General features: G+C 36.1%; 1 protein-coding gene across 3 annotated transcripts in view; it reads left to right on the top strand.

Moving 5' to 3' along the window:
* Positions 1 to 12,858, top strand: part of ST6GALNAC3 (ST6 N-acetylgalactosaminide alpha-2,6-sialyltransferase 3) — a 766,015-nt gene that overhangs the window by 607,954 nt on the left and 145,203 nt on the right. The window contains exon 4 of one of the 3 annotated variants that reach the window (XM_060304134.2): positions 8,343 to 9,924. The exons of the other annotated variants lie outside the window; for them this stretch is intronic. Coding sequence (XP_060160117.1) covers positions 8,343 to 8,472 — 130 coding nt within the window. The 3' untranslated portion in view covers positions 8,473 to 9,924. Of the gene's footprint in view, positions 1 to 8,342; positions 9,925 to 12,858 lie in introns of those variants that run through there. 3 annotated transcript variants of the gene reach the window in all.

Here is a 12,858-nt window from a genome sequence, read left to right as displayed (position 1 = left end):
AAAAATATCATATGTTATACAGAAAAATAAGAAGTATAAGGAAATGATGATTCAGATATAAAAATTGTCATTACATTATATGTGCAAGTAATGTTCAAATATACCTATAGGGTGATTCAAACTCTCCAGATGACACAGCACATGTTAGATGTCAGGAAGTTCATCTTGAAATTCTATTAGCAATGCCTTTTGGAAGTGGTTAATACAGGAGATAGCCGCCAAGACATAAAGACGCTTTCATCTAAAACAAGATGAGGCTTCGTGACAGTAGTATCTTGTAGAATAGTGATGTTTATTTGAAAATGTAGGGTTTATTTTTGAAAAGTGAAATAAAAATGTCCATGATACAGTAAAATGCAAATATCTTCTTTGAAATCTGCTTGAGGAACCCCAGAGAAGGCTCTGGTACTATTTTTAAATGTATTCATTGAACAAATAGCACCTTTAAAGGACAGTTCAAAGTAAGCTGTGAATTTAAATAGCATAGGATGTGGAACAAATGTAGGTGTAAATATGGATCCATTTTATCCCTTTTATCCATGTAGATCAATTAGTCTTGTGTTATTATTCTCTATATGCATTCACTCTCAGCTTTAGGAGTGACCATGAATGTGAATTACCCTGATTATGCTTTTTCTCATGATGGCTTTATCTATATGTATCTACTGAGCTTGAATGAAAATTTTCTAATGTCATGATAGCTATATGCATCTACTTGGAGACTTAAGCAGGGCTAAGAAACAGACCGGGAAAACAAAAATCATAACATGCACCTGACCTGATTTTCACCTGTTGTCTACAACTTCCGAAGAAAATCTAATGAAGGAATCACACTTTTTTCATGTGATTAAATAGATTTCACGACCTAAGTAACCTACTTATGTTTCTCTAGAAGTGACCTATTCCAGGAAAAATTACTCTCCTGTGTGGTAGGTGAGTTACCTTGAGTGGGGAGAGGGGAGAGGTAGTTTCAAAATCATAAATGAACAATTTTCCATGTCTCTTCTCAATCTCTGTGGAAATCTTACATTCTTTCCTAATGGTTCCTCTTCTCCATTATATATTCAGCTGGATGGGCTACCCAGTTCTCATGAACTATGGTCACTGAGTCCACACTTCCAAAAAAGATCCACATATTTTGGTCAATTGATTTTCATAGAGATGTCAAAGTAATTTAATGGAAAAAATATAGTCTTTTCAACATATGGGGATGAAAAAACTGGATATCTACATGGAAAAAATAAATCTCATTTCTTACTTCACACCATGCAAAAAAATTAACCTGAAAAGGATGATTGGTCTAAGCATAGAAGATTAAAAGAAAAAAATCTTAGAAGAAAACAAAGTATAAAATATTCATGACTTTGGGTTAGGTAAAGATTCCTAGGATACAAAAATCATAAAAGAAAAAATATTAATAAATGAGATTAATCAAATTTATACCTTTTCTTAAAAGATACTATTAAGAAAATGAAAATAGAAGCCACAGAGAGGAGAAAATATTTGCAGAGGACTCATATTCTGAATATATAAAGAATTCTTACAACTAAATAATAAAAAAATCTGAATTTAAAATGGACAATTTGAACATATGCCTCACAAGGAAAGATATACAAATGGCCAATAAACACTTTAAAATGTGCTCAACATCACAGTGAACAGGAAATATCAATTAAAACTGAACACTCTACTTAAGCACGAGGGATTCTTTGGTGAAAAAATTTGACATAGTTCTTGCCTTTATGGAGTTTATAGTGTAATGATAGAGACAAACAAGTTAAAAGCCTTTCACAAACAATTGGATAAGTGCTGGGACAGGAAGAATACAGGTGCTTTGGGGGTGATGACAGAGGGAATCCTAACACAGACAAGAGGTTAGACAAGGGAATTATCAAGGCATGCTTTCTGATAAAAGTGAATTTAAGTTGAGATCAATGAGATGAGTGGAAGCAAATTGAGTAAAAGGGGTATGAAGAAGATAAGCATGGACAAGGAACAGCGTAATACAGAAAGTCATAATGAAGAGAGAAAGCGTGACATGTTCAAGAATCTAAAAGAAGTTTACTATGACTGGTTGGAGAAAAGCCACAGGGGTGAGAGGTGGAAGGTGGTGGTAAGAGATGGATGAGCAGTTTAATCAGCGGTCAGACCACATAAGTCTTTACAGGTTGTCATAAGAAATTTTAACTTTATTATGAGAATAACACATGGAAAGCATAGAAAGATTTTAAACCCAGGACTTGTTGTTTAAAAGCATCACATAGAGGGAAGAGAAATCAAGGACAATTCACAAGTTTTTGGCTTGAACAATTGGGCAGATGTTGATACTAGTATCTATGCTAGGAAATATACTAGAAGAAGCAATTGGGGATGAATTAAGTTTAGTAGACGTGGTTAGTTTGACACGTGTATAGGACATGGAAATGAAGTTCTATATACGAAGCTCAGGAGATAGATCTAATCTAAAGATATAAATTTTGGAGTCATCTGTATAATGAAGAATAAAGTGTGATAAGTGCTATGACAGAAATATGTATAGAATATCACAAAAGCACAAAGAACATTTCTATTAGTTACCTATTGCTATGAGACAAACTACCAGAAACTTAGTTGCTTACAACAACACACATTTATTATATCACAATTCCTGTGAGTCAGGAATTAATGCATTGCTTATCTGGGTCCTCTTCTTTAGGGTCTCTAACAAAGCTACAATCAAAGTGTCAACCAGGGCTGACATCTCATCTGAAAGCTCAACTGGGGGAGGATCCACTTCCAAGTTCATGTAATTGTTGGCTAAATTTAGTTTCTTGATGGCTGTCAGTTGGAGACTGCTCATAGTTCCTTGCCATGTGAGCCTCTCCACAGGGCAGCTCACAACATGACAGCTTGCCCTCAAAGTCACCAATGGAAAGAGTCTGCTAGTAAGATTAAAGTTATAATCTAATCATGAGCATGATATCCTTTCAATGTTGAGATATTCCATTGGTTAGAAGCAAGTTCCTCAATGAAAGGGGATTGCAAAAACCTGTAAATAACTATAGGCAGGATTATTTTGGGCTACCTACCTGTCCATCTCTACCTAGAAGAAGTAAAAAAGCTTCCACATAAAAGTGACTCATGAATCCGAGAGAAGATATGTCAATTCCAAATAGTCAAAAGAAGAGGGCAGACTAGTGATGCCCCAGTTTTCCATCTTGATGTTGATTAACAAAGCTTCCATATTTTCCTATGTCAGGATTGATCATGGACCAAATTGACCAAAATTTTAAAAGTTGTAATAAATCTAGTGTATAACATAAGAAAATGAATTCAGCCAGGAATAATCAAATGGAGTTGCTTTTTCAAGGAAAACCAAGATGAAAGGGGTAAGAAAGACTATGAGAAGTTATCCTGTTTAAACTCTCAACAAAGTGGGTATAGAAAGGACATATTTCAACATAATAAATCCATACATGACAAACCTACAGCCAACATTATACTCAACAGTGAAAAGCTGAAAGCATTTCCACTAAGATCAGGAACAAGACAAGGATCCCCACTCTCACGACTTTTACTCAACATAGTATTGAAAGTCATAGCCACAGCATTAGATAAGAAAAAAATAAAATAAAGGGAATCCAAATTGGAAAGAAGAAGTAAAACTGTCACTGTTTGCAGATGACATGATACTATACATAGAAAATCCTAAAGTTGCCACCAAAAAAAAAAAAAAAAAAAAATTAGAACTAATAAATGAATTCAGCAAAGTTGCAGGATACAAAATTAATATACATATCTCTGTTTCATTTCTATACACTAACAACAAACTATTAGAAAGAGAAATTAAGAAAACAATCCCACTTACAAATGCATCAAAAAGAATAAAATACCTAGGAATAAATTTAACCAAGGAGGTAAAAGACCTATACTCAGAAAACTACAAGACACTGATGAATTAACTTGAAGATGACACAAACAGATGGAAAGATATACCATGCTCATGGATTGGAAGAATTAATATTATTAAAATGACCATACTACCCAAGGCAATCTACAGATTCAATGCAATCCCTAGCGAAATACTAATGGCATTTTTCACAGAACCAGAACAAATCATGCTAAAGTTTGTATGGAAACACAAAAACCATGAACAGCAAAAACAATCTGGAGAAAGAAGAACAAAGCTGGTGGTATCCTGCTCCCTGATTTCAAACTATACTACAAAGCTATAGAAATCAAAACAGTATGGTATTGGCATAAAAACAGACACACACAGATCAATGGAACAGAATAGAGAGCGCAGAAATGAACCTATATTTATACAGTCAATTAATCTATGAAAAGAAGGCAAGAATATACAATGGGGAAAAGACAGCCTCTTCAATAACTGGTGTTGGGAAAACTAGACCACTATATGCAAAGAATAAAATGGGACTACTTTCTCACACCATATATAAAAATAAACTCAAAATGGATTAAAGACTTAAATGTAAGACCTGAAACCATAAAACCTTTGGAAGAAAGCATAGGGAGTACACTCTTTGATATCAGTCTTAGCGATATATATATATTTTTGGATATGTCTCCTCAGACAAAGGAAACAAAAGCAAAAATAAACAAATGGGATTACATCAAATTAAAAAGCTTTTGCACAGCAAAGAAAATTACCAACAAAATGAAAAAGCCACCTACTGAATGGGAGAAGATATTTGTAAAAGATATATTTGATAAGGGGTTGATATCCAAATTATACAAAGAACCCATACAACTCAACATCAAAAAAACAAACAACCCAATTTAAAAATGGACAAAGGACCTGAATAAACATTTTTTCAAAGAAGACATACAGATGACCAACGGACACATGAAAATACACTCAACATCACTAATTATCAGGGAAATGCACATCAAAACCACAATGAGATGTCACCTCATACCTGAAGAAATGGTTATAATAAAAGGACAACAAATAACAAGTGTTGGCAAGGATGTGGAAAATTGGGAACTCTGGTGAACTGTTGGTGGAAATGTAAACTGGTGTTGCCACCATGGAAAACAGTATAGCAGTTCCTCAAAAAATTGAAAATAGAACTACCACACAATCCAGCAATTTCACTGTTGAGTACATCTCCAAAGAAAACAAAAACACTAATTTGAAAAGATATATGGACCTCTATGTTCATTGCAGCATTATTTACAATAGCCAAGATATGGAAGCAACTAAGTGCCCATCGATAGATGTATGGATAAAGAAGATGCTATAAATATATATAATGGAATATTATTCAGCCATAAAAAAGAATGAAATCTTGCCATTTGTCACAACATGAACGGACCTGGAGGGTATTATACTAAGTGATGTCAGACAGAGAAAGATGAAAACCATATGACTTTACTTACATGTAGAATCTAACAAACAAAACAAATGAACAAACATAACAAAACAGAACCAGAATCATAGATACAGGTAACAGACAGGTGATTGAGGGGAGATGGGTGGGGGCTGGAAAGAAAGAGGTAAGGGAGATTAAGAGGTACAAACTTACAGTTACAAAATAAATGAGTCACAGGTATGAAATGCACAGCTTGGGGAATATAGTCAATAATTCTATAATATTTTTGTGTGATGACATATGGTAAATAGACTTATTGTGGTGATATTTCAAAATGTATAGAAATTTCGAATCACTGTATTGCACACCAGGAACTAACATAGTGTTGTAGGTCAATTATACTTCAAACAAGCAAATAAACTCATAGAAAAAGAGATCAGATCTGTGGTTGCCAGTGGTGGGAGTGGAAGAGGGGGAAATGGTTAAAGTTGATTAAAGATACAAACTTCCAGTTATAAAATAAATAAGCACTAGGGATATAATATACAATATGATTAATATCATTAACACTGCTGCATGTTATTTATGAAAGTTATTAAGAGAGTAAATCCTAAGATTTCTTATCACAAGAAAAAATTATTGTTTTCCTTTTTCTTTTATTTTGTGTCTATAAGAGATGATGGATGTTCCTTAAATGTATTATAATCATTTCATGATTTATGTAAGTCAAATCCTTATGCTGTAAACCTTAAAATTATATAGTGCTGTATGCCAATTATATCTCAAAACTAGAAGAAAAAAACATATTTTTACAAATGTAAAAATGACTGGGGGAAAGAATATTACATATTTAGAGTGGAAGTCATGGTGATATAAAGAAATATGGCAGAATGAGTAGGTATGAAGGAAGGAGTATTAAATCAGTCATTATCAAGGGAGTGAGATTTGTTTCTAAGCACGCATTTTTTGTGGTTTGGCTTCCTAGATAGGAACAAACACTTTGGGAACTGAGAATCCCAGACACCTTGGCACTGGATAGGTTCTGAGATGATGGGAAAAGGACAAAACAGTGAGAAATGCATTCAAGTATTAAAAATTGAGGTGATGTCAGGAAAACTCTTTTCCAGAAATTCTGATATTACATTTTAAAGTTTGGGTGAAGGGCTTTCCTGGTGGCGCAGTGGTTAAGAATCTGCCTGCCAATGCAGGGGACACGGTTTGAGTCCTGGTCTGGGAAGATCCCACATGTAGTGGAACAACTAAGTCCATGCGCCACAACTACTGAGCCTGTGCTCTAGGGCACGTGTGCCACAACTACTGAGCCCAAGTGCCACAGCTACTGAAGCCCGTGTGCCTAGAGCCCGTGCTCCACAACAAGAGAAGCCACCGCAATGAGAAGCCCATGCACTGCAACGAAGAGTAGCTCCCGCTCGCCACAGCCAGAGAAAGCCCGCGTGCAGCAATGAAGACCCAACGCAGCCTAAATTAAAAAAATTTTTTTTAATAAATAAATTTTAAAAATTATAAATAAATAAAGTTGGGGTGATACATGCATCGTGAATGTTAAGTGCATAGAGGGAAAATTATAAGATCTCAGAAAAAGACAAAAATATCTTTGATATTTGATATTCTGAACGAACAGTATTTATTATTCATTTAAAATGCATTTATTTAACAAATATTTACTAAGTAACAGTTGAAAGTTCAGAAGTAAGAGAGTGGCATGGACATATATACACGACCAAATGTAAAATAGATAGCTAGTGGGAAGCAGCCGCCTAGCACAGGGAGATCAGCTCGGTGCTTTGTGACCACCTAGAGGGGTGGGATAGGGAGGGTGGGAGGGAGATGCAAGAGCGAGGGGATATGGGGGTATATGTATACGTATAGCTGATTCACTTTGTTATACAGCAGAAACTAACACAACAATGTAAAGCAATTATACTCCAATAAAGATGTTAATAAAATAGTTTGGGACATTTTTTTAAAGTAGGAAACTATAATATTTCAAATTAATATTCAAGCCTGGGGCTAGGCTATCTATATCACAGCTGGAAAGTGGCAAAGGGATAGAGAAAAAATAGTAAAGAGCTTTCAGATCTATACCACCTATGGCTAAAATAAAGTTGAGATTTCTTTCCTGGCTCTAATGATAGAATATATTCCTGACTTGGGAACACAAACTGACAGTTCAGAACTCCTGAGAGAAAGAAGAGAGTTAAGTTTAGAATATATTACTATAAGTAATAATTTCAGGAACTTCTCTGATTGTTATCCTACTCAAATGAAAAACTTGATGGATGATATAGGTATGGAGTTGAAGAAGAAATAAGATACTTAACCAAAAGAAAAGATAAGACAATTGTATCAGGTGTAATATTTTGTTCTCTTATTGCACTCCATATGAAGGCTGTTATTTTTCTTTTCCCAGCACACATTCTTTCTTCTCCTGTGTTCATCCAGTAACAAACCATGATCATACAGGTGGGCCTGTAATCCAGGATGGGCCAAACTTTGTACCATATCACCTTGGTCATGGTGATTGGTTTGGAATGGGTATCTATCCCAAGTAAGGACAATCAGATCCCTTTCCTGTGATTTACGTATAGACTCTGGGATAAAGGAATTAACTCTTCCCAATGATGTTGCTACAAAGGTATGCTAACAGCCTATCTGGCCAATAGCTACAGTCCCTTCAAAGAGAAAAATACCCATGTTGCATAGAAGTGAAGAGATAAAAAGATAGCTGCTTGGTGATACTTTTGAACCCTCAAAAATTCATGAATGATGCCATTCCAGTTTTTCCTGATCACATGAGCCAATAAATGTCCCTTTTCTCTTTTGTTTCAGAGAAACTAACTAAAAACAAAATTGTATTTTAGATATTTTGTTATTTGCTGTCAAAAGAATCTAGACTAATGAAATCTACCAACAACATGAAGGTCCCATTCTTTGAAAGATATTGTCTACTACGTTGCACCTATTAAGTAAAAAGTAATTTGTCTTACTTTTTTTTTTTTTTTTCAGTACGCGGGCCTCTCACTGTTGTGGCCTCTCCCCTTGCAGAGCACAGGCTCCAGACGTGCAGGCTCAGCGACCATGGCTCACGGGCCTAGCCGCTCCACAGCATGTGGGATCTTCCCAGACCGGGGCATGAACCCGCGTCCCCTGCATCGGCAGGCGGGCTCTCAACCACTGCGCCACCAGGGAAGCCCTGTCTTACATTTTTAATAACTGAGAAATTTTACATCTATTCTAAACTAATAATCGGGATAAGAAAACTAAAATTACTAATTGAGTTGACAGAATTCCAACCAAAGAAACAAAGAGTAATGCTTCACTAACCTCTGGAAACCTAATTAAAGGTAAACATATCATTTCTGTGAAGTTTTTCAAAATATTACAAAGGTTTTGGGACCTACACGACTACCCTCAAAGTGCTCCAGATTACCGAGACTCCAGTGTGGAAACTATGCTCACCAAGATAAATCTCTTTTAGCATTTACAATATAATAATGTAACACATGATTTGCATGTTTATGTTCCCTATCAGACCTTCAGATTTTTAGAAATAAGGAGAGTGGTGCAGAAATTGCTGGCTTTTTGCTAATATCTATTTTTCCATTCCTCCATAATGACAGAGCCTCTACTTTTTGGTTGGGCATATGGTCACATACATTTGCAGATGGGTGTGGTCATATTAAATTCTGGTCAATGACATGTAAGCATGGATGTTGTGTAAGCCTGAGGTTGAAATTTTCTTAAAAAATAGCTGACAGTTTTTTGATTCCATTTAAGGAGTGAGAACACTCCACACCATTTCTGACTGATTAGAGCTAAAATCCCTAGTCCAAAAATAAAAAGGAATTATCTGAGAACTCTGAAAAGTAAATAATAGCAGTCAGACTGAGCATGCAAACGAAAATTTGAAGACCATCCCATATAGCAGTGAATTCCCTGGTGTTTTGTTTTTTTTTTTCCTCTCATATATCCTGGATTATACTCCAGGTATCCCAAATCCTAGAACAGTGCATCATGCATTGACAGAAATCTATCCTCCAAAATTATCTCTCTCTTCAGCCAGAGGGCTAGAGAGATAGGTTCCTACAAGATGGAACTATGGTAATGAAGCTATGACACTACAGTAGTGGTGGCAGTAGCAGGAGTGGCTCTGAAGGCTCTTTTCTCTGAATTCTCTACTCCAAGGTGGACCCAACTGGAGGAAGTATAGGGCAACCAGGGAGGCTAAAGGCCTGGATTAATAGAGCACCAGAAAAGGGTGCTTCTGAGAGCCAGAGTATGTGGGAGAAATCACAGAGAGGAAGGAGGTGGAAAAAGGAATCCTTTAAAATTGTATATGAAAAGTGGCATCTACAAAACCTGCGACCTAACATCATATTGAATGGTGAAAGGCTGAATGCTTTTCTGCTATGTTTGGCAACAGACAAGGGTTTCTGCTTTCTCAATTCCTATTCATCATTATACTGGAAGTACTGTCCAGTGTGATAAGGCAATAAATAAATAAAATAAATAAAAAGCATAAAATGAGAATAAAATTCTCCCTATTCCTAGATAACAGGGTTGTTTGCATAGAAAAACCCTAAAAATCTACAAAAAAAAACTTGTAGCACTAATTAGGGATTTTAGCAATGTTGTAGGAAAGAAGGTCAATATATGAAAAAATAATTGTATTTTTATATGTTGACAATGAGTGATTGCAAACATTTCTTTAAAAAAATACCATTTAGGGCTTCCCTGGTGGCGCAGTGGTTGAGAGTCCTCCTGCCCATGCAGGGGACACGGGTTCGTGCCCCGGTTCGGGAAGATCCCACATGCCGCGGAGCGGCTGGGCCCGTGAGCCATGGCCGCTGAGCCTGCGCGTCCGGAGCCTGTGCTCCGCAACGGGAGAGGCCACAACAGTGAGAGGCCCGCGTACCGCAAATAAAAAATAAAAAAATAAAGACCATTTATAAATTTACAATAGCTAAAAAAAGAGAGAGAGAAATGCTTACATATAAATTTGGAGGAGACAAGTTTTCATGGGCTTCTTACATTCCTACCTGTCTTGCAGTCAAAGCACTGGCTGCCCTTAGTTCCAAACTACTCTTTCAAGAATATTCATAGATTTAAAGAAACATAAATAAAAATCCCTGCAAGATTTTTTGTAGATGTAGACATGCTGATTCTAATATTTTATGGAAAGCAAAGAAAACTAAATTAACTAAAATGATTTTAAAAGAGAAGAACAAAGTTGGAGGGCTCACCCTACCCAATTTTAAGACTTACTATAAAGCTACAGTAATGACAACAGTGTGGTGAAGGGATAGAAACATAGATCAATGGAACGGAATTGAGAGTCAAGAAATAAAACCATACAAATATGTTCAATTAAGTTTTGCCAAAGGTGCAAAGGCAATTTAATGAAGGATAATAAAGAAAGGATAGTCATTTCAACCAACGGTGCTAGAACAATTGGACATCACTATGCAAAACAAAACAGAACCTAGATCCATTTCTCAAACAAAACAAAATTTAATTCAAAATGGGTCATAGACTTAAAAAAACCAGTAAAACTCTTAGGAGAAAATCTTCATGACCTTGGGTTGAGCAAAGAGTTCTTATATATGACATTAAAAGTACAATCCACAAACACACACACACAAAACTGAAAAGTTGAACTTCATAGAAATGGAATTTTTTTTTTTTTTTTGCGGTACGCGGGCCTCTCACCGCTGTGGCCTCTCCTGCTATGGAGCACAGGCTCTGGACACGCAGGCCCAGCTGCCATGGCCTAGGGGCCCAGCCGCTCCACAGCATGTGGGATCCTCCCGGACCAGGGCACGAACCTGTGTCCCCTGCATCGGCAGGCGGACTCCCAACCACTGCGCCACCAGAGAAACCCAGAAATGGAAAATTTTTGCTATGAGAAAGACACTATGAGAAAGATCATTAAAAAATAAGTCGCAGCTTGGGGAAAATATTTGCATATCATTTATCTAGCAAAGGATTTTTATACAGAAATGTTTTGGACTGCTATAACAAAATACCATAGACTCTTTGGCTTAAAAAACAGACATTTATTTCTCAAAGTTCTGAAGTCAGTGGTGGCTACACAAGTCTATATATGTACTAAAACTCAAAATTGTATGCAAAAAGTTAATTTTTCAGTATGTAATAATAATTAAAAGTCTTTCAAAACTGGACAGCTGATACCCATCTTTTGTCCCATCTACTTTGTCCTGGGAACATGAATGCCAGTTTGGACCATGACAACATGGATGGTGGAAATTACCTGGAAACAAGCATATATTACTGCTGTACTGCCTATTATTTTGGGGTTTCTGTTAATAGCATTCAAAACTGTTGTAAATAATACAGTCAATATCTTTTATTTATGATCCCCCAAATCTAATAATGTATGTACTCAATAAATAACTACTGGACAAAGAAAGATTTATTTAATGAAATGTTACCAATTAAATATTAAAATACTATATCCCCCAGTTAGGCAAGATATAAAATAGTATTAAAACCATTTCACTAACAAGTTGAAAGAGAAGAGTTTACCATCATATTCTTCCCTGGTAAAATGAAGGATTTGGTTGCGCCTATCCTGGATAAGTCAGGCATTTTATCTATGGAACCACCATAACAAATAATCCATTCAACTGGTTTAAAACTATTTAAATAAAGTCATCAGACTCTCTCCTGGCTCAGGTTTCCAGGACTCTGACTGGAGTTACCCTTGCCCATATTTTCCTGGACTGTTCAACTTAGATTAAAACTCCTGTTTCAGAGACTCTGAGTTTCCAAACTCTCCTGTCTGCTGGAATCTTAGAAGCCTTTTTATGTTAACAAAAATAGGCAATACTTCAGCGGTGCTTTTATTTTGAAATAACCTTTGCCAAATCCTGTGAATCTAATTTACCATCTTCCTGTGACCTAAGTTATAAGCACCTCACATCTAAGAACTTCCGGTAGCAATCAGAACCTACACTTCAACAACTTTCTTGAAATTCAGTTGTTCATTCAATAAACATGTATTTTCCACAGTAAGCATTCAATCTGGAATTTGGAAGATGGCTCTTGTTTCATGCTGTCTAGGCATGAAGACAGTCTATCTACTGTCTTCATCATATATATCACCACACACACACACACACACACACACACGCACACCTGTCTCCCCTATTTTGGAAAAAAGTGTTCTTTTTAATACTTTCCATATCCCTGTCTGCATCTATCCCTGTCTGCATCCCAGCCCTAGTATTTGCATGGTATTTAGCCCATAGTAAACACTAAAATATTTCTTAAATAAATAACTATAACAAAAAACATAATTCAAAAGACTGGGAAAGGAGAAATGACTATTGTTATAGCAAGTAATTGAAGAAAGGAAAGAAGAAATTGGACAGATTTTCAGCAACACATTTATCAGTTGTTTGCCCCTCGCTGGGCCGTTGGTCTATGTATTAATGGTTCCTCTGGTGCCATAGCTGCTGGGGACTCTAGAGATTAGACCTCTTTTCTGCAATGGTTCAAA

Source organism: Globicephala melas, chromosome 1, assembly GCF_963455315.2.
Source record: "Globicephala melas chromosome 1, mGloMel1.2, whole genome shotgun sequence".
Classification (NCBI taxonomy): Eukaryota; Metazoa; Chordata; class Mammalia; order Artiodactyla; family Delphinidae; genus Globicephala; species Globicephala melas.
The sequence above is the reverse complement of the archived record's forward strand: the minus strand, read 5'-3'. Positions and strand labels throughout refer to the sequence as shown.